The sequence below is a fragment of the Salvelinus alpinus genome, chromosome 24, assembly GCF_045679555.1.
Source record: "Salvelinus alpinus chromosome 24, SLU_Salpinus.1, whole genome shotgun sequence".
NCBI lineage: Eukaryota > Metazoa > Chordata > Actinopteri > Salmoniformes > Salmonidae > Salvelinus > Salvelinus alpinus.
The window spans coordinates 839,984-864,553 of NC_092109.1; the positions used below are offsets into that span (position 1 = coordinate 839,984).

Genomic DNA, 24,570 nt, shown 5'->3' on the forward strand with positions numbered 1-24,570 from the left:
CAATCTCAGACACACATTTGTGCGTTGTAAATATACCTTCATCCGGTGGTGTTTATGGTGAAATGTTTTTATGGTGAAATCATTGCTTCAGGTGTGTTGTATGTTCAGGTGTGTTCTTGGCTATGTGAAAGGCATAGAAAGATGTGATATCATTCCATGTATTGTTATAGTATGTTGAATGACATTAGTCCAAGTTAGTAGGAGCTTAGGAGGTGCTGGAGACTTTCAACTGTTCACTTCCTTTTCAACTTTGACCTGATTCTCTCTGCTGTCTTTACCTTGTTCTTTTCTCCTTCTTCCTGGTTTCCCTTCCTACTCTCCACCAATCGCAGAGCTCGGACCAGGTCGCCTTGGCCAATGCCACCCTATTGGCTGGCAGCGGGGAAGGGCCCGACTGTTCCCTGGCCGACCTATTGGGCTCTGTGGCCGTCTGTCTTCCTTCCTCTGAGACCACTTCTCTTCTCACTGACTCTCTCCTCCACACCTCGGCCGTGGTGAGCTTGCAGGCAGAAAGGCAGGCAGGCAGACAGACAGACAAATCTAACTCCCAGACCTTATATTTTGGCTATTTTATTATCCTAACTTGTGACTCTATTCTCCTATTCACTATCATGTGTAACAGACACACATTTTACTGAAATACTGTACATGACTAAACACTAATCACCAGTGCCACCTGGTGGCCAATTATTGACAGTTACGTACAGTAGAAACCATACAACACAATGTAGTTGAGTGGAAGTGCTTCTCCAAGCCTCATCTTACCTCTGAGCTTGCTGTCCTCATAGAGATAAAATCTGTTCTATTTAATTCCATGGTCGTCCCTCTTCTCTTCACGTAGAGTGTGGACGAGGGTGGAGAGGGTGAGTATGTCAACCTCTACTCATCCAGCCAGGCCAACGGGGAGCTGGAGCTGCCACTCTGCCTCAGAGTAAGTAACACTCAACCTAGATCATAAACTCGGCAATAAAAGAAACGTCCCTTTTTCAAGATCCTGTCTTTCAAAGATCATTTGTAAAAATCCAAATAACTTCACAGATCTTCATTGTAAAGGGTTTAAACACTGTTTCCCATGCTTGTTCAATGAACCATAAATAATTAATGAACATGCCCCTGTGGAACGGTCGTTCAGACACTAACAGCTTACAGACGGTAGGCAATTAAGGTCACAGTTATGAAATCTTAGGACACTAAAGAGGCCTTTCTACTGACTCTGAAAAACACCAAAGGAAAGATGCCCAGGGTCCCTGCTCATCTGCGTGAACGTGCCTTAGGCATGCTGCAAGGAGGCATGAGGACTGCAGATGTTGCCAGGGCAAGAAATTGCAATGTTCGTACTGTGAGTCGCCTAAGACAGCGCTACAGGGAGACAGGACGGACAGCTGATCGTCCTCGCAGTGGCAGACCACGTGTAACAACACCTGCACAGGATCGGTACATCCGAACATCACACCTGTGGGACAGGTACAGGATGGCAACAACAACTGCCCGAGTTACACCAGGAACGCACAATCCCTCCATCAGTGCTCAGACTGTCCGCAACAGGCTGAGAGAGGCTGCACTGAGGGCTTGTAGGCCTGTTGTAAGGCAGGTCCTCACCAGACATCACCGGCAACAACGTCGCCTATGGGCACAAACCCACCGTCGCTGGACTAGACAGGACTGGCAAAAAGTGCTCTTCACTGACGAGTCACAGTTTGGTCTCACCATGGGGGATGGTCGGATTTGCGTTTATCGTCGAAGAAATGAGCGTTACACCGAGGCCTGTACTGTGGAGTGGGATTGATTTGGAGGGAGGGTCCATCATGGTCTGGGGCGGTGTGTCACAGCATCATCGGACTGAGCTTGTTGTCATTGCAGGCAATCTCAACGCTGTGCGTTACAGGGAAGACATCCTCCTCCCTCATGTGGTCCCTTCCTGCAGGCTCATCCTGACATGACCCTCCAGCATGACAATGCCACCAGCCATACTGCTCGTTCTGTGTGTAATTTCCTGCAAGACAGGAATCTCAGTGTTCTGCCATGGCCAGCGAAGAGCCCCGGATCTCAATCCCATTGAGCACGTCTGGGACCTGTTAGATCGGAGGGTGAGGGCTATGGGCAGAAATGTCTGGGAACTTGCAGGTGCCTTGGTGGAAGAGTGGGGTAACATCTCACAGCAAGAACTGGCAAATCTGGTGCAGTCCATGAGGAGGAGATGCACTGCCGTACTTAATGCAGCTGGTGGCCACACCAGATACTGACTGTTACTTTTGATTTTGTGCCCCCTTTGTTCAGGGACACATTATTCTATTTCTGTTAGTCACATGTCTGTGGAACTTGTTCAGTTTATGTCTCAGTTGTTGAATCTTGTTATGTTCATACAAATATTTACACATTTATTTACAATATTTACACGCTGAAAATAAACGCAGTTGACAGTGAGAGGACTTTTCTTTTTTTGCTGAGTTTATGTGCTAACCACAGATCTAGGATCAAATCATTCTACCCACAATCCTAACAGTAACCATTAGGGGGGATGATCAAAGATCTGATCCTGTATCAGTGGTTAATATCTTCTACCTGTGCCAACAGTTATTTTATGAAGACACCATTTGTGTACATGATGTGGTGGTGTCCCTTGTTTCCTGCTCCTCATCCTACCTTGACAGAGCTTACTCTTCCCCGACAGGAGCCCAACTCTGCTGACAACGTCCTTCAAGACCCCTCTCCACAGATGCCCTCCTCCAATAGCAAGGAGGCTCTGGACAAGGACAGGTAAGGGATTGAGTGGCCACTAGGGTCACATTGCATAAACACTCTCCCCTTCGGCCGTTACGTCATTACTTGATCCGGTGATCCTCGAAGATTAAACGCCAATTGAATGAAATGGATACTGATTAACGACCAATTCTATATGTAAGCATAGAGAGAATTATTTGAAGAGACAAAGTCCATTCATCAATTTGAATGGAACATTTTTCATGGGTGACAATTCTATTATAGGTAGTCATTCTATTTCTATGTATATAAATCCAGGTAAACTGATCTAATGGTGCTTCCGTCCGTCCGTCTGTCTGTGTCAGTAGGAGGCAGAAGTCAACAGACTCTGCGCCTTGTGACGAGGAAGTGGACGAGCTCTCTCTCATTGACCACAAAGAGATCATGTCCAGGATTACACTAAAACAAGAGGTAACATAGCCCTCATTCGTTACGGCACTAACAGTATTACCACCAATGTCTATTGGCTAAGCATTGTATAGAGAAAAGTATGTGTTTGTCTTTGGCTACTGCGCTTTCTTTCAATGGGATTCTATTCATAATAACAATATAATATATTCCATTTAGCGGACACTTTTATTCAAAACTAGTTAGTCATCCGTTTTAAGCATTTTAAGAATGCGTGGTCCCATGTATTCATGTTACATAATGTTAGTGAGACGCTGAAACAGAAAACTCCAAATCAGAAAACTCTGTCCACTACTGACCTCTAGAATAAATTCTCAGGAACTGCAGGGCACGTTTCTCCATTAAAATGTCCTTTCCTTTTTTCTGTTTGGTGCAGTCTGACAGGCAGGAGAGTCTGTGTGTGCGTGTGTGTGATTTGTGTGAAATGGTGGTCCCCACTCTGCAAGGTCAGATGTAGCAAGAGGGAAAGAGAGGGAGGGAGGAAAGGGGATAAGAGAAGGGAGGTCTGATTAAACAACAAAGGACAGCTGTAGCGGTAAACAAGGGTATTATTGTTGGGGATCTGTCAGCTTGTGTGATCAGCCTGTGTCCTGCGTATGCCAGTCCTCTCTTTCTCTCTCTCTCTCTCCACCTCTCTCACTCGTCAGTGGAGCTGGTGCAGGGCTGGAAGGGAGGGAGGGTGAGCATGGACAAGAGAGGAGAGAGCTGCATTTTGGGCTAGACTGCATTTTTGCCCTAATCCTCATCAATTCTCTACCTAACCCTCTTTCTCTCTACCTCACCCCCCTCCTCTCTCTATCCCTCTATGCCCCCTGGTGCTCTTTTTCTCCATCTATTCATCTCTCCCTCCATCTCTCTTTCTCATTCTCTCTCTCTCAGAATGATGATGGTCCTGACGTGCGTGCTGGATCAGGGGATATTCTGTTAGTCCACGCCACAGAGACGGAACGCAAAGGTAGGTCGCGTTTATCACCGTTTGACAGCAGCCCCCGTTAGAATGTGTGGTTCTGGGTCAGTGGCACAGGGTGGGTGTGTGTGTGTTCAAACTGGACGGGATCCGATCACACTTTCTGTCAAATTGTTATACAGTACAGTGATGTCAGTATATTCTCTCTTTTCACTCTGACATGTGAACAGATAGAATAGATCTATCTCGCGATAGATAGATAGAACATTCCTGTTTTCCAGATAATTTTTCTCTGTCAGAATGGAGATGACCTATTGCCTATCTATTCATGTCCTCTCTCCATGCTTTCTAAAGTTCATAGGATCCATCATTAGTTCCTCGACCTCAGACTTAAAGGGGCGGTGTTCTCCTCTGCTCCCCGACAGATCTGGTGTTGTACTGTGAAGCCTTCCTGACCACATACAGGACATTCATTAGCCCAGAGGACCTCATTAAGAAGCTGCACTACAGATATCCTTTGAAAACCCACTGGACATGTGTTGGTCGCCTCGAGTGTCTCGCTGGCTCGATACTGTGTGTGTTGGAAAGACAGTGGAAAATGTGTGCGTGTGTATTTACTACGAGGAGAATGAGTTCAAAATATGTGTTCTCCTTCACCACCAAGCACATACACCAGGTTCTGTCACAGTCCAGACACATTTAAGAAGCGGGTCAGCAAGAACACCTTCTTTGTGCTGGTTCGAGTGGTGGATGAGCTGTGGTGAGTATGGGTGACCCTCTCTCTCCGTAGAGCCACACAAATGGCTTTTTACTCCAAGAAAGTCCCAAGGGTCGCCAACAGTTTGTCTGGCCTGTAGCCAGATTGAAGACATTTTGAAGGAGTTATTTATTTATTGTCAAACTGTCAAGTTGGTCTTACAGGATTAGTTGACACATTATTAAACAAATATATATGACAGTGATAGATGGCGATGTCCAGATGTGGAGGCGTTGACTCACTTATCCCCTGCTCTTTTCCTCCCGCTCTTTCTTCCCGCCCAGTCTGGTGGAGTTGACGGAGGACATCCTGAAGCAACTGATGGACCTGGTGTTCAGGCTGGTGTGTAACGGCGAGCTGAGCCTGGCCCGCGTGCTCCGCAAGAACATCCTGGACAAGGTCTGTTTTCTGTTTGACATTTTGTTTGGAAATGAAAAGCACCATACTATATACTGTAGATAAAATAGAAACGCAATTCTAAACGTATTGTCGTCCAGGTGGAGCAGAAGAAGCTGCTGCGCTGCACCAACTCTCTCAAGCCGTTGGCCGCCCGGGGCGTGTCCGCCAGGTAGGGATCGACATGGGGTCAAGGGTCAGGAGAGTATTGGAGGGGGCTAGAGCAACCTCTTCTCGCATTTGCTTGTACTATTGATATGTTTGCTTTCTCTGTCATTAAGCATTTGTGTGGGTGGGTGGGTTGGTTATTTTATCCACAAGGACAGTAAAACAAGGAACATTCTCCCTCGTGGGGAACATTTCCCACGTCTCATGGAGGACAAAGGCTATACTACATGACTAAAAGTCTGTGTGGACACCTGCTTGTCGAACATCTCATTGCAAAATCATGGGCGTTAATATGGCGTTGGTCCCTCCTTTGCTGCTATGACAGCCTCCACTCTTCTGGGGAGGCTTTCCACTAGACGTTTGAACTAGAGGTCGACCGATTAATCGGAATGGCCGATTTAATTAGGGACGATTTCAAGTTTTCGTAACAATCGGAAATCGGTATTTTTGGACACCGATTTGGCCGATTTTATTATTATTATTTTTTACACCTTTATTTAACTAGGCAAGTCAGTTAAGAACACGTTCTTATTTTCAATGACGGCCTAGGAACGGTGGGTTAACTGCCTTGTTCAGTGGCAGAACGACAGATTTTTACCTTGTCAGCTCGGGGATTCAATCTTGCAACCTTACAGTTAACTAGTCCAACACTCTAACCAACTGCCTCTCATTGCACTCCACGAGGAGCCTTGGCATTCGCGTAAGTTGCTAGCTAGCATTAAACTTATCTTATAAAAAACAATCAATCAATCAATCATAATCACTAGTTAACTACACATGGTTGATGATATTACTAGTTTATCTAGCGTGTCCTGCGTTGCATATAATCGATGCGGTGCGCGGAAAAAGGACTGTCGTTGCTCCAATGTGTACCTAACCATAAACATCAATGCCTTTTTAAAATCAATACACAGAAGTATATATTTTTAAACCTGCATATTTAGCTAAAAGAAATCCAGGTTAGCAGGCAATATTAACCAGGTGAAATTGTGTCACTTCTCTTGCGTTCATTGCACGCAGAGTAGGGTTATATGCGATAATAATAAACGTTTTGTTTTCGAAATGATAGTTTCCGGATTCGACCATATTAATGACCAAAGGCTCGTATTTCTGTGTGTTATTATGTTATAACTAAGTCTATGATTTGATAGAGCAGTCTGACTGAGCGATGGTAGGCAGCAGCAGGCTCGTAAGCATTCATTCAAACAGCACTTTCGTGCGTTTTGCCAGCAGCTCTGCTGTTTATGAATTCAAGCCTATCAACTCACGAGATTAGGCTGGTGTATCCGATGTGAAATGGTTAGCTAGTTAGCGGGGTGCGCGCTAATAGCGTTTCAAACGTTACTCGCTCTGAGACTTGGAGTAGTTGTTCCCCTTGCTCTGCATGGGTAACGCTGCTTCGAGGGTGGCTGTTGTCGATGTGTTCCTCGTTCGAGCCCAGGTAGGAGTGAGAAGAGGGACGGAAGCTATACTGTTACACTGGCAATACTAAAGTGCCTATAAGAGCATCCAATGGTCAAAGGTATATGGAATACAAATGGTATAGAGAGAAATAGTCCTATAAATACTATATTAACTACAACCTAAAACCTCTTACCTTGGAATATTGAAGTTTCATGTTAAAAGGAACCACCAGCTTTCATATGTTCTCATGTTCTGAGCAAGGAACTTAAACGTTAGCTTTTTTACATTGCACATATTGCACGTTTACTTTCTTCTCCAACACTTTGTTTTTGCATTATTTCAACCAAATTGAACATGTTTCATTATTTGAGGCTAAATAGATTTTTATTGATGTATTATATTAAGTTAAAATAAGTGTTCATTCAGTATTGTTGTTATTGTCATTATTACAAATACATTTTAAAAATCGGCCGATTAATCGGCATCGGCTTTTTTGGTTCTCCAATAATCGGTATCGGCGTTGAAAAATCATAATCGGTCGACCTCTAGTTTGAACATTGCTGCGGGGACTTGCTTCCATTCAGCCACAAGAGCATTAGTGAGGTCGGCACTGATGTTGGGTGATTAGGCGTGGCTCACAGTCGGCGTTCTAATTCATCCCAAAGGTGTTAGATGGGGTTGAGTTCAGGGCTCTATGCAGGCTAGCCAGGTCCTTCCACACCGATCTCGACAAACTATTTCTGTATGGACCTGTTGCCACAAAATTGGAAGCACAGAATCGTCTAGAATGTCATTGTATGGTGTATTTTTAAGATTTCCCTTCACTGGAACTAAGGAGCCTTAGCTTTGCACCACTCCAGCCGACACTTGGCATTGCGCATTGTGATCTTAGGCTTGTGTGCGTCTACCCAGTCACGGAAACCCATTTTGTGAAGCTCCCTACAAACAGTTATTGTGCTGACATTGCTTCCAGAGACAGTTTGGAACTCGGTAGTGAGTGTTGCAACCGAGGAAAGACCATTTTTACGCGCTTCGGCAGTCCTGTTTTGTGAGCTTGTGTGGCCTACCACTTGGCGGCTGAGCCGTTATTGCTCCTAGACGTTTCCACTTTTCAATAACAGCACTTACAGTTGAGCAGGGCAGAAATTTGACTAACTGACTTGTTGGAAAGGTGGCATCCTCTGACGGTGCCACGTTGAAAGTCAATGAGCTCTTCAGTAAGGCCAATCTGCTGCCAATGTTTGTCTATGGAGGTGGCATGGCGATGTGCTCGATTTTATACACCTGTCAGCAACGGGTGTGGCTGAAATAGCCGAATTCACTAATTTGAAGGGTTGTCCATGAACTTTTGTATTTTATAGTCTTTTCTAAGCTTAGTGGTTAGGGTTAGAATTAGGGTAAGGGGTTAGGGGAAATAGGATTTTGAATGGAAATTGATTTTAGGTCCCCACGAGGATAGAAGGACATAACTTGTGTGTGTTACTCCAGGCCCGGAACGCTGCATGACTTCCGCAGCCATGAGATTGCCGATCAGCTCACACAACTGGATGCAGAACTGTTCTACAAAATTGAGGTACCAGAGAGCCCCTATCTCTGCTTTTCTTCACCTTCACTGCAGAGAAATTGACATTCTACTCCAGTGACGGATTTAACTCAATCTCTCCTCTCTCCTTATTTGTTCTATTTTGATAGATTCCTGAGGTGTTGCTTTGGGCCAAGGAGCAGAATGAGGAGAAGAGTCCGAATCTGACTCAGTTCACAGAGCACTTTAACAACATGAGCTACTGGTGAGAGCTGTACCTGAGCCTATACATACAGCCTGTCAATGCATTACCAAACTTCCACCATATAAATCACCTAGCTTTGTAATGATCAGTCAACATCTCACAATGGCACATTTTCTCTTTCTCACACACACACCATATCGCTTTCAGTTCAATTCAAAGGGCTTTATTCGCATGGGAAACATACAGTAGCAGTCAAAGGTTTGGACACACCTACTCTTCCAGGGTTTTTCTTTATTTTTAGTATTTTTTACATTGTAGAATAATAGTGGAGACATCAACACTATGAAATAACACATATGGCATCATGTAGTAACCAAAAAAGTGTTAAACAAATCAAAATATATTTTAGATTCTTCAAAGTAGCCACCTTTTGCCTTGATGACAGCTTTGCACACGCTTGGCATTCTCTCAACCAGCTTCATGAGGTGGTCACCTGGAATGCACAATTCAATTAACAGTTATTAAGGTAATAAAGTGGAATTTCTTTGCTTAATGCGTTTGAGCCAATCAGTTGTGTTGTGACAAGGTAGGGGTGGTATACAGAAGATATCCCTATTTGGTAAAAGACAAATTCCATGTTATGGCAAGAACAGCTCAAATAAGCAAAGAGAAACAACAGTCCATCATTACTTTAAGACATGAAGGTCAATGCGGAAAATTTCAAAAACGTTGAAAGTTTCTTCTAGTGCAGTCACAAAAACCATCAAGCGCTATGATGAAACTGGCTCTCATGATGACCGCCACAAGGAAAGGAAGACCCAGAGTTACCTCTGCTGCAGAGGATAAGTGCATTAGTTAAGTGCACCTTAGATTGCAGCCCAAATAAATGCTTCACAGAGTTCAAGTAACAGACACATCTCAACATCAACTGTTCAGAGGAGACTGTGTGAATCAGGCCTTCATGGTTGAATTACTGCAAAGAAACCACTACTAAATTACACAAATAATAAGAAGAGACTTGCTTGGGCCAAGAAACATGAGCAGTGGGCATTAGACCGGTGGAAATCTTTCCAAATTTGAGATTTTTGGTTCCAACTGCTGTGTCTTTGTGAGACGCAGAGTAGGTGAACAGATGATCTCCACGTGTGTGGTTCCCACCGTGAAACAAGGAGGAGGAGGTTTGATGGTGCTTTGCTGGTGACACTGTCTGTGATTTGTTTAGAATTCAAGGCACACTTAACCAGCATGGCTACCACAGCATTCTGCAGCGATACGCCATCCCATCTGGTTTGCGCTTAGTGGGACTATCATTTGTTTTTCCACAGGACAATGACCCTAAACACATCTCCAGGCTGTTTAAGGGCTATTTTACCAAGAAGGAGAATGATGGTGCTGCATCAGATGACCCTCCACAATCACCCGACCTCAACCCAATTGAGATGGTTTGGGATGAGTTGAGCTGCAGATATATGGGAACTCCTTCATGATTCCATATGTGTTATTGCATAATTTTGATGTCTTCACTATTATTCTACACTATAGAAAATAGTTTTTAAAAAGAATGAGAATAAAGAAAAATTAGGTGTGTCCAAACTTTTGACTGGTACTGTATGTTTACATTGCCAAAGCAAATGAAATGGATAATAAAAATAACTGAAATAAACAATAAAAAATTAACAGTTAACATTACACTCACAAAAGTTTCAAAGGATTAGAGACATTTCAAATGTCATAGTATGGCTATGTACAGTGTTATAACGATGTGCAAATAGTTAGTACAAAAGGGAAAATAAATAAACAAATATGGGTTGTATTTACAGTGTTGTTCTTCACTGGTTGCCCTTTTCTTGTGGTAAACAGGTCACAAATCTTGCTGCTGTGATGGCACACTGTGGTATTTCACCCAGTAGATATGGGAGTTTATCAAAATTTGATTTGTTTTCAAATTCTTTGTGGGTCTGTGTAATCTGAGGGAAATGTGTGTCTCTATGGTCATACATTTGGCAGGAGATTAGGAAGTACAACTCAGTTTCCACCTCATTTTGTGGGCAGCGTGCACATAACCTGTATTCTCTTGAGAGCCAGGTCTGCCTATGGCGGCCTTTCTCAATAGCAAGGCTATGCTCATTGAGTCTTTACATAGTCAAAGCTTTCCTGAATTTTGGGTCAGTCACAGTGTCCAGGTAACCTGCCACTGTACTCTCTGTTAAGAGCCAAATAGCATTCCAGTTTGCTCTGTTTTTTGGTCAATTCTTTCCAATGTGTCAAGGAATTATCTTTTTGTTTTCGCATGATTTGGTTGGGTCTAATTGTGTTGCTGTCCTGGGGCTCTGTGGGGTGTGTTTGTGTTTGTGAACAGAGCCCTAGGACCAGCTTGCTTAGGGAACTTTTCTCCAGGTTCATTTCTCTGTAAGTGATGGCTTTGTTATGGAAGGTTTGGGAGTCGCTTCCTTTTAGGTGGTTGTAGAATTTAACAGTTCTGTTCTGGATTTGGATAATTAGCAGGTATCGGCTTAATTCTGCTCTGCATGCATTATTTGGTGTTTTGCGTTGTACATAGATGTTTTTGCAGAATTCTGCATGCAGTCTCAATTTGGTGTTTGTCCCATTCTGTGAATTCTTGGTAGGTGAGCGGACCCTAGACCTCACAACCATAAAGGGCAATGGGTTCTATAACTGATTCAAGTATTTTCAGACAGATCCTAATTCTACTTCTCTCACATGCAACACTGTTTGTTTGTCCTCTAGGGTGCGCTCTCTAATCATTCAGCAGGAGAAAGCCCAGGACCGAGAGAAGCTGCTCCTCAAGTTCATCAAGATCATGAAGGTAACCAATCTCGACATTTATACAACCACAGCTCTTCCTCTTAACGTGCTTCTACACCTGCATTGCTTGCTGTTTGGGGTTTTAGGCTGGGTTTCTGTACAGCACTTTGAGATATCAGCTGATGTAAGAAGGGCTATATAAATTGATTTGAACTAGTATATTTAGTTGATGGTTAACTCTCTGGACGACTGTTCTTGTCCTGTTTTTCTTTTCCCCGTGTAGCACTTACGGAAGTTGAACAATTTCAACTCATACTTGGCAATACTGTCTGCCCTGGACTCGGCCCCCATCCGCAGGCTGGAGTGGCAGAAACAGACCTCAGAGGTGAGTCAGACAGTAGTGGCTTCAAGTCTGACACACAGAGATCTAGATATTCATACTCGTGTTTCAATTCTTTCTATGGAGTCTCACTTTTTATATACTCGGGTATCGAGGTGTGTTATGGGTGTAACACACTTGTTCTCTCACAGGGATTGGAGGAATACTGTACGTTGATTGACAGCTCGTCGTCTTTCAGAGCGTACCGGGCGGCTCTGGCCGACGTGGCGCCTCCGTGCATCCCATACCTGTAAGTCTGTTTTTATGTCTGTGTTTCGGTACATGTGCAACTGAGCTAGGTAATGTTCAATGAAAGTGTTTGTGTGTATGTGGTTGTGTGTTTTGCCTATTCTTCCTAGGACTGTTTGTCTATATTTAGCCTAATCTCTCTCTCTTCCATTTCTCTCTTCTCTCCTTTTCCAGCGGTTTGATCCTGCAGGACCTGACCTTCGTCCACCTGGGGAACCCCGACCTCATCGACGGGAAGGTCAACTTCTCCAAGCGCTGGCAGCAGTTCAACATCCTGGACAGTATGAGGCGCTTCCAGCAAGTGTGAGTATTTATATTATTTAACCTTTATTTAAGCAGGTAAGTCCCATTGAGACCCATTGATACGAGGGGCCAAGTGTGAGTAGAACTGTTGTCCCATGAGAAAAGCATCCACGAATCTCCAAACAGATTGAGTGTGTGGTAACCTCACATTATGATAGATGAATATGTTATATTTAATGTAATTCAATAAGATTACAATAATTATCCACAGTGTACATTACAACCTCCATGTTAACCCCCATACAACAGAAGGTTGACGAGGTTGACACAGGATACCAAACATTAGGAACACCTTCCTAATACTGAGTTGCACCCCCCCTCCCTTTTGCCCTTAGAACAGCCTCAATTTGTCAGGGCATGGACTCTACAAGGTGTCAAAAGCGTTCCACAGGGATGCTGGCGCATGTTGACTCCAGTGCTTCCCACAGTTGTGTCAAGTTGGCTGGATGTCCTTTGGGTGGTGGACCATTCTTGATACACACGGGAAACTGTTGAACATGAAAAACCCAGCAGCGTTGGGATGGCACACATACATGGCACACATCTGAATGGCACACATACTCAATCCATGTCTCAATTGTCTCAAGGCTTAAAAATCCTTCTTTAACCCGTCACCTCCCCTTCATCTACACTGTAGCTTTCATCTGAATTGACCTGGTCAGTCTGTCATGGAAAGACATAGGCATCTCGTTGATCGACTCGTTCTGTCTTTCCCACCCACCCCAGGCATTACGAGCCGAAGCGTAACGACGACATAGTCTGCTTCTTCAACGACTTCAGCGACCATCTGGCCGAGGAGGCGTTGTGGGAGCTCTCACTGAAGATCAAGCCTCGCAACATCACCCGGCGGCGGACGGAGCGCGAGGAGAAGACTTAGGAAGGGGGGGGGGGGGTTAGCGGTGCGGCGTGGCGTGGCCCCGAGACCACAGCCAGGGCTCGCCGAGGGACCTCCACTGTGCTACAGATGGACAGAAAGGATAGATGGATGGACACAATCAACTGGACCTCACTAACAGGGGAAGAAAGACTGACTAGGGCTGGACCAGACCAGAGGATATACAGTAGGCTAGTAGGGGGGGGAAAGACTTCCATGGTTTACAGTGACTGTGCTGCTCTGATACACTGGGAGATTATGGGAGGGTTATGATTGGAGTTACATTGGGTTCTCCCCACCCAGAACTGCAGTTGGCAGGAGAGAAATTCCTAACCAACGGGAGGTGAGAGAGGAAAAAGACTGGTGCCAAGGAGAAGAGGAAAACTTCATATAAGGAGAGGAGGTGGAGATGTCGAACAACGGAAGAGACTGCTCCCTGTCCTCTCCCATTTTAATGTATAAATGTGTGTGTCAGCGAGTGTGTGAGGTGAAAGCTCCTCTAGATGCTCAGATATTCCCTCCCTCACCCTACAGAGTGTGGGCCATCCTTGGGTGGGCCATCCTACTGCTCCCTCTCCTGACTATACTTCCCTCAAACATGGAAGGAAGAGGAACTTCCTTGTATCCATGGAATCCTCCTCAGTGTTCCGGACTATATTCTGCCATGAACTCTGTCACAATGCAGACTTGACTGGGCAGGAGTGTGGTTTTGGAAAAGGTCAGTTGAGGGGTTAGGCGAGGTGGAGGACCACAAAGGGACTAGACTTGTAACAAGATTATTAATATTATGAATCATATATGGTTATGATTTATTATATACAGTGCTCCTTTTGTTCTTTAAAAGGATTGTCTATTAAGAGAAGTGCCATACAAATGTGCACTCAAAAAAGCAAAGCAAAAAAACTAAACCCACAAAAAGAGAAGTACTAAAGATGCTGTGATCTATGTCTGTCATATTCAATCATCGTGTGCCATGTTTGAGTAAGAGAACTGTCAGGCAACCAGGCGTGTGTCCCAGTAAAGAGGGGCTGTGTGTCTGGGTGGGATCTGTGTTTGTCAGTCCATTGTGTGCTGTAGTTAGTCATTATTCCTTTGGAATAATGGTGTCATCCAACTCATCACACTGTGCTTTCCAACTCCAATAAAACTGCTCAGTTTCTATACATCACTGTCTGCTGAATGGAAGAGGTTTGTCATACTGTGCTACTTACTTCCTCTTATGGGCCAAATCCCAACAAGACCTGCACTCGTAACTTTTACATCGTCATGCATTGATGTCAATGGGAGGCTTGTTGTGCTCGCACATTAGGGTAAAAAAATAACCACAAGCCTCTGATAGTGAACATATTTTATTTCTTAAATATCATGGTCATTAGGAAAATGCTTTAAAAAATAAACTCACAAGGCATGAATTTACCATGGCATCAAGGGATGATCCAGCAGATATTTCACAATCCAAACAGCCTACTGAAGTGCATACATTAGGTGATAAATATTGTACTTATCTGATTTTTACATGTTCAGATACAATATAACACATTTTAAGCAGCAAACAAAGCCAAAATCAAAACAGACATTTAAAAGAAAAAAGCTTTTATTCCACCATCTCACTCCTGTCAGCCGGAGGTAGTCAAACCACTGCAGGGTAAAAATGTACACATGGAAGACAGTCATTTTAAAAAGAGTTGTGTCATACCTGCTCTAACTGTTTGTGATATATTAATGAATTATTTTAGATGTATTCTCAAGTCTTCCCTATCTGATTGGATGCTCTGCAGTCTGCAGGTGAGCTACAGGAGCTAATCCCTCCCCAGCTCTCCCCCATCCCAGACCTAGTCAGTAAAAGCATCAACCCTCAATTCTAAATATATACTACAAAACACACACATATATATAGTAGACAGACTGACAGACAGTAAACACAGATTTTTGTCTCAGTGGGGGCGACTGCTGGGCTCTAGTAGGACCCTCTTCCCTGGGGGGAAGTTGGCCAGGTCCCCCTGCTCCGAGGCGGCCCGCTTTAAGCCCCGGCTGTGCCCGTTGACCGCTCCTCCACGGTGCCACTTACAGAGGTCCCCATTCAAGATGTCCTGGATGTGCTGCACAATGAGGTTGATGGCCACTGCGGCGAGAAAGAAAGGCAGATTAATGAGGGGAAAGGAGAGGGATGGAGATTCTTCCTGATTCATGAGCGTTATTACCCATGTTGTCAACTCCTCGAGGAATAATGACATCTGCATATTTCTTGGTCTGGAAAAAAAGGACCATTCTCAATTTGGACACCTCATTCAAGGGTTTTTATTTTTTACTATTTTCTACATTGTAGAATAATAGTGAATACATTAAAACTATGAAATAACACATATGGAATCATGTGTTAAACATATCCAAATATATTATGCATTTTAGATTCTTCAAAGTAGCCACCCTTTGCCTTGACAGCTTTGCGCACATTTGTAATTGAGTCATTTAAACGTCTCACTGATGTAAATCAGCTGACTGAATGTGTTAAATGTGTCATATTGTGTCCATAACTAGGCCTATTAATAATGAATTAGTGTCCATTATCTGTTTGTGTATTGTAAGTGGGGCAGCACTGGACATTTACAGGCAAACAGAACTCCTCGAAGGCTGGCTTAACGAATGTGGTGTACTGGGTGAGGATCTGCTCCAGGTCTCTGCCTCTCTTCATATCCCGCAGAACTGCAGGTAAAATCCACAACAAGCAGATCAGGACCAAGATGTGACAAATATGTATATCAAAGATGCTAGAGTAAAGTATGAGTATGGAAGTGCATATGACAATCTATAGATGGTACATCCTCTTAATTTGTGTGTCAGTAGTACCTCTGCGAGACAGTCTGACATCAGAGTCTGTGTCCACAAAGAGCTTCATGTGAAACATATCCCTCACTTCCTGAGAGTAGAAAACCAGGATCCCTTCAAACAGAACCACGTCAGCCGGGTACACTGTTATCCTGTCCTGCAGCCTGGAACACACACATTTAGTACACACAAAGACAGAATAACTTTCGCATGATTGGTATGTTTACTGAACAAAAATATAAATGCAACAATTTCAAAGAGTTACAGTTCAAATATGGAAATCAGTCAATTGAAAAATTCATTAGGCCCTAATCTATGGATTTCACATGACTGGGAATACAGATATTCTGCCATTGGTCACAGATACCTTAAAAAAATAAAAGGTAGGTGTGACCACCATACACCTCAAGAAGTGTGACGTTGCTGGATATTGGCGGGAACTAGAACATGTTATTGATCCAGAGCATCCCAAACAAGCTCAATGGGTGACGTGTCTGGTGAGTATAAGAAGAATGGAAGAACTGGGACATTTTCAGCTTCCATGAACTGTGTACAGATCCTTGCAACATGGGGCCGTGCATTATCATACTGAAACATGAGGTGATGGCGGCAGTGGGCTCAACAATGGGCCTCAGGATCTCGTCACGGTATCTCTGTATTAAAATTGCAATCAGGATCTCGTCACGGTATCTCTGTATTAAAATTGCAATCGATAAAATGCAATTGTGTTTGTTGTCCGTAGCATAACCCCACCCGGACCATGGGGCACTCTGTTCACAACGTTGACAATAGCAAACCGCTCGCCCACACGACGCCATACACGTGGTCTGCATTTGTTAGGCCGGATGGACATACTACCAAATTCTCTAAAATGATGTTGGAGGCAGCTTATGGTAGAGAAATTAACATTAAATTATAGGAACAGATGTATTGTATTACTGTTGATGATATCTGGAAATGTGCATGTACACCCTGGCCCATTTACAGTTGCTAGCGCCAATTCTGACTTGTGCTCTGATATCTGTTTCACTGATTTCTGCTCTCGTAAAAGCCTGGGTTTTCTGCACGTTAACACTAGAAGCTTATTACCTAAAATGGAACAATTGAAAGTGTGGGTTCACAGCTCCAATCCAGATGTGTTGCTCATTACTGAGACGGGGTTAAGGAAGAGTGTTTTGAATAATGATGTTAACCTTAATGGTTATAACCTTTTTCGGTAAGACAGAACTTCCATAGGTGGGGTAGTGGTAATCTTTACCAAGGACCACCTTCAGTGCTCGGTTGTCTCCAAGTCTGTCCCCAAACAATTTGATTTGCTGGTTTTAAGTACTAAACTTTCAACTAGCTCTTTGTTGACTGATGCTGGGTGCTATTGTCCTCCATCAGCACCGGCCTGTACCCTACCTGCCCTAAATTCTCTCCTGGCCCCTTACACCAAGTCTGAATTTGTCCTGCTAGGTGACCTAAACTGGAACATGCTTAAAACACCTGACCAAAATCCTAAAGCAATGGGACTCCCTAAATCTTTCTCAGATTTTTACCAATCCCACAAGGTATGACTCCAAACACACAGAAAAGGCTACTCTCCTCGATGTTATCCTCACAAATAATCCTGATAGGTATCAGTCTGGTGTTTTCTGTAATGACCTTAGTGATCACTGTTTTACAGCCTGTGTTCGTAATGGCTGCTCAGTGAAATGACCTGTCCTGATTTGTCATAGACGCTTGCTAAAACACTTTAATGAGCAAGCCTTCCTTCATGAACTGGCCTCTGTAAAATGGTATAGAATCAGCTTGATCCCCTCTGTCGAAGACGATAGGACATTCTTTATTGATATTTTCAGTGATATTGTTAACAAACACGCCCCCGTCAAGAAAATGAGAATTAAAAACAGGTTCAGCCCCTGGTTCGACCGTGATCTTGCAGAGTTACTGCACCTCAACAATTACATTTGGCGAAAGGCTCGGCACACACATACTCAGGCTGACTGGCTCTCGTTCAGGCAAATGAGAAATAAGTGCACTCAGGCTATCTGGAAGGCCAAAGTTAGTTACTTTAAGGAGCAGTTCTCTCTCTGTGGGTCTAACCCCAAGAAGTTCTGGAAAACGGTTAAAGACCTGGAGAATAGACCCTCCTACTCACAGCTGCCCATGTCCCTTAAAGTTGATGATGTGGTTGTTACTGACAAGAAGCACATGGCTGAGCTCTTCAATCAACACTTCATTAAGTCAGGATTCCCATTTGACTCAGCCATGCCTCCTTGCCCGTCCAACATTTCCTCATCTCCCACCCCTTCTAATGCGACTATCCCCGATGCTTCTCCCTCTTTTTCCCCTGCCCGCTACAAAGTTTCTCCCTGCAGGCAGTCACTGAGTCCGAGGTGCTAGAGGAGCTCCTGAAACTTGACCCCAAAAAAACATCTGGGTCAGATGGTTTAGACCCTTCTTTAAGGTTGCAGCCCCTATCATCGCCAAGCCTATCTCTGATCTTTTTCACCTGTCTCTCCTTTCTGGGGAGGTTCCCATTGCTTGGAAGGCAGCCACAGTTCATCATTTTTTTAAAGGGGGTGATTAAGCTGATCCTAACTGTTTTAGGCCCATTTCTATTTTGCCCTGTTTATCAAAAGTGTTGGAAAAACTTGTCAATAATCCACTGACTGGCTTTCTAGATGTCTATAGTATTCTCTCTGATATGCAATCTGTTTTCCGCTCAGGTTATGGATGTGTCACTGAAACCTTAAAGATCCTCAATGATGCTCACTAACAGGGATGTAAACCAATTTGTGCACAACATTTTGGAGAAATAAGCTTTATGTGCGTATTAATTTTTTTATGTATTTTTTCTGCTCATGAAACATGGGACCAACACTTCACATGTTGCATTTATATTTTTGTTCGGTGTGTTTGCAGATGAGCTGGGTTAGAGACATCTTAGGTCAAAGGTCATGTCTTAGTTCAAGAGTCAACTATCTGAGCTCTGGAATGTGTAGGGTGGGCCTTTTTGACCCGGTCTGTCTGAATTCAAGAAGGGCATTTCCAACTGAAATGGTATGTTTCCATATGGAATGTTTCCCTCACCTCGAATGCGTGACAAAGTCATATGTCGGCACCTCCACCACTGTCCCCTCCACAATATCCTTCAGGGTTTGGTACATCAACTCGTTGTCGAAAGCATCTGTAATAAACATTTCAACGTTATTCACTTTTTCCATCCAGATATGCATTTATTTTATGTTTATAATAATGATTACTTAAGTTAACCTACATTTTTCACATTGCAGCTACAGTTAGAACATTTGCCATTGCTTGATTAATTGAATTAATGTAATCTAGTGAGTGATAAGTGCCTGATAGAGTGTATGGTATTACAACAATTATACTTATGTTATTACAATATCCATACAGGCCTGTAGTACCTGGGTGGTCAAAATTGTACTGGCCCTTGAGTGCCCTGGCCTTCTGGTCAGGTGTCAAGACTTTGTAGAAGCTGTCTTGGCTGATGATGGCCACTTTCCTCTGACGATGGTCCACCTTGTTCTGGCCCAGCAACTCCATGATTTTTGCACATACTGTTGACTAAAAATCCGAAACATAATTTCAGTTTGATAAGGTTGGGGCATAGCCATAGCAGAGTGAAGTAGCTGGCACATTTCAAAATTGTCAGACAGGCAGAAAACAAGACAATAAATTAATAGATGGCTTGGTGTCAAGTGACATCCTGATGTGTCTGCTTTCAGTGTTTGCTTTCAGTTCATTGGGAAAACGAAAACTAGCTAACGTTAGCTAGCTACTTTACTGATTGTTGAAACGACAGCTAGCTGACAGCTAGCTAGATAGCTATTATTGTGTAGCTAGTTAACGTTACCTACCTTGCCACTGGCAGTTCCTCCGCTAACACCGATCAGAAACGGACGGTGCCTTGGCCGCTCCATCTCGAGCGGTCTGGCAGCAGTCATGTCGGGTCAATTGTCGAAAAACAGCACGCTTTTGTTGCTAGTCAGCTGCCTTCCAAAACAAGAATCTGTTCCCGTTCATATTTGTAAATACGCGAGAACACGGCCAAGCACTTCCTGGGGCAAAACTAATGTTTGTCAAAATAAGAGTCCTCATTTGAAACCAATTAAGTGTGTTTATTCTGTAATGTTGCTATTCAATTGGCCACCATTCAGCTGTTATAATCATGTTATATTGCTTAGGTCTACTGGTTATCTGATAAGCATCGATGCAGGCGGAAATAAACTCGGGGGGGGGGACGTCTCAAGGATCCCAGATAGCAAGGACAAAATACTCACAGAAGACCACCAGGAGGAGCCCAATATCATTTTCATTTTCATGGAAACAATCATAAGCTGCATCAAATGCCATGCTTATGTGGAGGGATGCACAATGATGATTAACAACCACTCAACAGTTGTTCAAGTGTTCGTTTTCTACATGTAGGCTATTTTAGAATCAAATGTCTAAGGGGGGGAACTGCACACAGCACAGTATCTACTGAAATTCCAAATTCTGGCAAAGTTGGTGCTTTCAAAACAACTGGGAACTCTGAAAAATATGATGTCAAATCATGACCTCTTCAGGTCAGAAAGTCAGGGCTTGTTTTTTCACAGTTATCTTGAATGCACTTAAGTTGGAAGTTTCCAAGTTCCCAGTTGTTTTGAATGCACCAGGTGTCCCCCATATGACGTCAGAATTATGTCATAATGAGTAAAAAAAAACAATGCAAAGGTTTTTCAAAACTCTGCCTGCATCCTGAAGAGTATTTTTTTTTAGCTTACCATTGACAACTGGAGTGAATCTACATTGAAATTACACTGTAACCTTTATTTAACTAGGCAAGTTAGTTAAGAACAAATTCTAATTTACAATGACGGTCTACACCAGCCAAACCCGGACGACGCTGGGCCAATTGTGCCCTATGGGACTCCCCATCACGGCCGGTTGTGACACAGCCTGGATTCAAACCAGGGTGTCTGTAGTGACGCCTCGCACTGAGACCGCTTGCCTTAGACCGCTGCGCCACTCGGGAGCCCTAATAGACACCCAATAAGGTGCCTAGATTTTTTTCGAATTAATATATTTTTCTTTCTAATTGCAGTTGTCCCATAATTTCTATAGACATTTCTTAATTTCCACTTGGAAAAAAGTATTTAATATCAAGGCTAAACTGATTGTGTGGACAAACTATAGGAATATACTTGTGAGAATTATTCTGGCACCACCCGGCCAGGTCTCCGACTACTATACCTATTCTGCCAATTGGCCTGGACCCTTTTACTACACGGACCCCTGCTGATCCATCACGACTGGTCTGCCAGCGTAACAGCACGAGGGGGCTACAACAACAGACTTCTTCCGTCGCGACGTCCCTCTAAGGCCCTTCTGCTAGCCTGATATCCCCGGCCCGCTAGCTGTCTGAATCGCCGTGTCTCCAGCCCGTCCAGCTACTCATTGGACCCTATGATCACTCGGCTATGCATGCCTCTCACTAATGTCAATATGCCTTGTCCATTGCTGTTTTGGTGAGTGATTGTTGTCTTTTTTCACTGTAGAGCCTCCAGCCCTGCTCAATATGCCTCAACTAACCCTCTTGTCCCACCTCCCACACATGCGGTGACCTCACCTGGTTAAATTGATGTCTCTAGAGACAATACCTCTCTCATCGTCACTCAATGCCTAGGTTTACCTGAACTGTATTCACATCCTACCATACCTTTGTCTGTATAGTCGTGGCCAAAAGTTTTGAGAATGACACAAATACTAATTTCCACAAAGTTTGCTGCTTCAGTGTCTTTAGATATTTTTGTCAGATGTTACTATGGAATACTGAAGTAATTACACACACACACACACTTCAATTGAACATTACCTACTAGCTCTGTGGTTCAATGGTGGGTGAACAGCTGTAAGTAACCCAAAACACAGCGACCCCTCTCCTCAGACCACAACAGTGGGTGGAGATGCAGCTGTCATGTAGAGTAAACACCTGTACAGTTGACGACAAAAGTTTAGAATGACACAAATATTAATTTCCACAAAGTTTGCTGCTTCAGTGTCTTTAGATATTTTTGTCAGATGTTACTTTGGAATACTGAAGTAAAATTACAAGCATTTCATAAGTGTCAAAGGCTTTTATTGACAATTACATGAAGTTGATGCAAAGAGTCAATATTTGCAGTGTTGACCCTTCATTTTCAAGACCTCTGCAATCCGCCCTGGCATGCTGTCAATTAACTTCTGGGCCACATCCTGACTGATGGCAGCCCAATCTTGCATAATCAATGCTTGGAGTTTGTCATAATTTGTGTGTTTTTGTTTGTCCACCCGCCTCTTGAGGATTGACCACAAGTTCTCAATGGGATTATGGTCTGGGGAGTTTTGTTCCCAGAGCCACTTAGTTATCACTTTTGCCTTAGGGCAAGGTGCTCCATCATGCTGGAAAAGGCATTGTTCGTCACCAAACTGATCCTGGATGGTTGGGAAAAGTTGCTCTCGGAGGATGTGTTGGTACCATTCTTTATTCATGGCTGTGTTCTTAGGCAAAATTGTGAGTGAGCCCACTCCCTTGGCTGAGAAGCAACCCCACACATGAATGGTCTCAGGATGCTTTACTGTTGGCATGACACAGGACTGATGGTAGAGCTCACCTTGTATTTTCCGGAACAAGATTTTTTCCAGATGCCCCAAACAATCGGAAAGGGGATTCATCAGAGAGAATGACTTTACCCCAGTCCTCAACAGTCCAATCCCTGTACCTTTTGCAGAATATCAGTCTGTCCCTGATGTTTTTCCTGGAGACAAGTGGCTTCTTTGCTGCCCTTCTTGACACCAGGCCATCCTCCAAAAGTCTTCGCCTCACTGTGCGTGCCAATGCACTCACACCTGCCTGCTGCCATTCCTGAGCAAGCTCTGTACTGGTGGTGCCCCTATCCCGCAGCTGAATCAACTTTAGGAGATGGTTCTGGCGCTTGCTGGACTTTCTTGGGCGCCCTGAAGCCTTCTTCACAACAATTGAACCGCTCTCCTTGAAGTTCTTGATGATCCGATAAATGGTTGATTTAGGTGCAATCTTACTGGCAGCAAAATCCTTGCCTGTGAAGCCCTTTTTGTGCAAAGCAATGATGACGGCACGTGTTTCCTTGCAGGTAACCATGGTTGACAGAGGAAGACCAATGATTCCAAGCACCACCCTCCTTTTGAAGCTTCCAGTCTGTTATTCGAACTCAGTCAGCATGACAGAGTGATCTCCAGCCTTGTCCTCGTCAACACTCACACCTGTGTTAACGAGAGAATCACTGACATGATGTCATCTGGTCCTTTTGTGGCAGGGCTGAATTGCAGTGGAAATGTTTTTGGGGGATTCAGTTCATTTGCATGGCAAAGAGGGACTTTGCAACTAATTGAAATTCATCTAATCACTCTTCATAACATTCTGGAGTATATGCAAATTGCCATCATACAAACTGAGGCAGCAGACTTTGTCAAAATTTATATTTGTGTCATTTTTAAAACTTTTGGCCACGACTGTACATTGTGTATTGAATCTATTCTACCGCGCCCAGAAACCTGCTCCTTTTACTCTCTGTTCTGAACGTACTAGACGACCAGTTCTTATAGCCCTTAGCCGTACCCTTATCCTACTCCTCCTCTGCTCCTCTGGTGATGTAGAGGTTAATCCAGGCCCTGCAGTGCCTTGCTCCACTCCCATTCAAATAAAATAAAATGTATTTATATAGCCCTTCGTACATCAGCTGATATCTCAAAGTGCTGTACAGAAACCCAGCCTAAAACCCCAAACAGCAAGCAATACAGGTGAAGAAGCACGGTGGCAAGGAAAAACTCCCTAGAAAGGCCAAAACCTAGGAAGAAACCTAGAGAGGAACCAGGCTATGAGGAGTGGCCAGTCCTCTTCTGGCTGTGCCGGGTGGAGATTATAACAGAACAAGCCCAGATGTTCAAATGTTCATAAATGACCAGCATGGTCAAATAATAATAATCACAGTAGTTGTCGAGGGTGCAACAAGTCAGAACCTCAGGAGTAAATGTCAGTTGGCTTTTCATAGCCGATCATTGAGAGTATCTCTACCGCTCCTGCTGTCTCTAGAGAGTTGAAAACAGCAGGTCTGGGACAGGTAGCACATCCGGTGAACAGGTCAGGGTTCCATAGCCGCAGGCAGAACAGTTGAAACTGGAGCAGCAGCACGGCCAGGTGGACTGGGGACAGCAAGGAGTCATCATGCCAGGCAGTCCTGAGGCATGGTCCTTGGGCTCAGGTCCTCCGAGAGAGAGAAAGAAAGAGAGAATTAGAGAGAGCATACTTAAATTCACACAGGACACCGGATAAGACAGGAGAAGTACTCCAGATATAACAAACTGACCCTAGCCCCCCGACGCATAAACTACTGCAGCATAAATACTGGAGGCTGAGACAGGAGGGGTCAGGAGACACTGTGGCCCCATCCGATGATACCCCCGGACAGGGCCAAACAGGAAGGATATAACCCCACCCACTTTGCCAAAGCACAGCCCCCACACCACTAGAGGGATATCTTCCCCAGGCCCTCTCATTTGTTGACTTGTGTAAATGTAAAAGCCTTGGTTTCATGCTAGTTAACATTAGAAGCCTCCTCCCTAAGTTTGTTTTAT

General features: G+C 44.0%; 2 protein-coding genes across 8 annotated transcripts in view; one reads left to right on the forward strand and one right to left on the reverse strand.

Annotated features, from left to right (window-relative positions):
• LOC139551982 (rap guanine nucleotide exchange factor 1-like) overlaps nucleotides 1–14,263 on the forward strand; it is a 106,037-nt gene extending 91,774 nt beyond the window's left edge. For 4 of the 7 annotated variants that reach the window (XM_071363313.1, XM_071363309.1, XM_071363315.1 and 1 more), the window contains 16 exons: nucleotides 333–494; nucleotides 842–931; nucleotides 2,672–2,757; nucleotides 3,066–3,171; nucleotides 4,048–4,123; nucleotides 4,501–4,585; nucleotides 4,743–4,835; nucleotides 5,117–5,231; nucleotides 5,330–5,400; nucleotides 8,289–8,373; nucleotides 8,493–8,587; nucleotides 11,276–11,354; nucleotides 11,577–11,678; nucleotides 11,825–11,922; nucleotides 12,096–12,224; nucleotides 12,951–14,263. In XM_071363313.1, the coding sequence (XP_071219414.1) occupies nucleotides 333–494; nucleotides 842–931; nucleotides 2,672–2,757; nucleotides 3,066–3,171; nucleotides 4,048–4,123; nucleotides 4,501–4,585; nucleotides 4,743–4,835; nucleotides 5,117–5,231; nucleotides 5,330–5,400; nucleotides 8,289–8,373; nucleotides 8,493–8,587; nucleotides 11,276–11,354; nucleotides 11,577–11,678; nucleotides 11,825–11,922; nucleotides 12,096–12,224; nucleotides 12,951–13,101 (1,623 nt within the window). In that variant the 3' untranslated portion in view covers nucleotides 13,102–14,263. The remainder of the gene's footprint in view (nucleotides 1–332; nucleotides 495–841; nucleotides 932–2,671; nucleotides 2,758–3,065; nucleotides 3,172–4,047; nucleotides 4,124–4,500; nucleotides 4,586–4,742; nucleotides 4,836–5,116; nucleotides 5,232–5,329; nucleotides 5,401–8,288; nucleotides 8,374–8,492; nucleotides 8,588–11,275; nucleotides 11,355–11,576; nucleotides 11,679–11,824; nucleotides 11,923–12,095; nucleotides 12,225–12,950) is intronic. The other 3 variants (XM_071363314.1, XM_071363316.1, XM_071363310.1) reach the window with 2 other exon arrangements.
• Nucleotides 14,264–14,431: 168 nt separating this feature from the next.
• Nucleotides 14,432–19,983, reverse strand: LOC139551983 (uridine-cytidine kinase 1-like). The gene is made up of 7 exons (XM_071363317.1): nucleotides 19,794–19,983; nucleotides 19,341–19,500; nucleotides 19,003–19,099; nucleotides 15,946–16,088; nucleotides 15,707–15,801; nucleotides 15,300–15,348; nucleotides 14,432–15,220 (listed from the first exon to the last, which is right to left on the reverse strand). Exons 1-7 carry the CDS (start codon nucleotides 19,878–19,880, stop codon nucleotides 15,033–15,035), a joined length of 819 nt encoding a protein of 272 aa, XP_071219418.1. The 5' UTR covers nucleotides 19,881–19,983; the 3' UTR covers nucleotides 14,432–15,032.
• Between the last annotated feature and the right edge of the window lie 4,587 nt (nucleotides 19,984–24,570).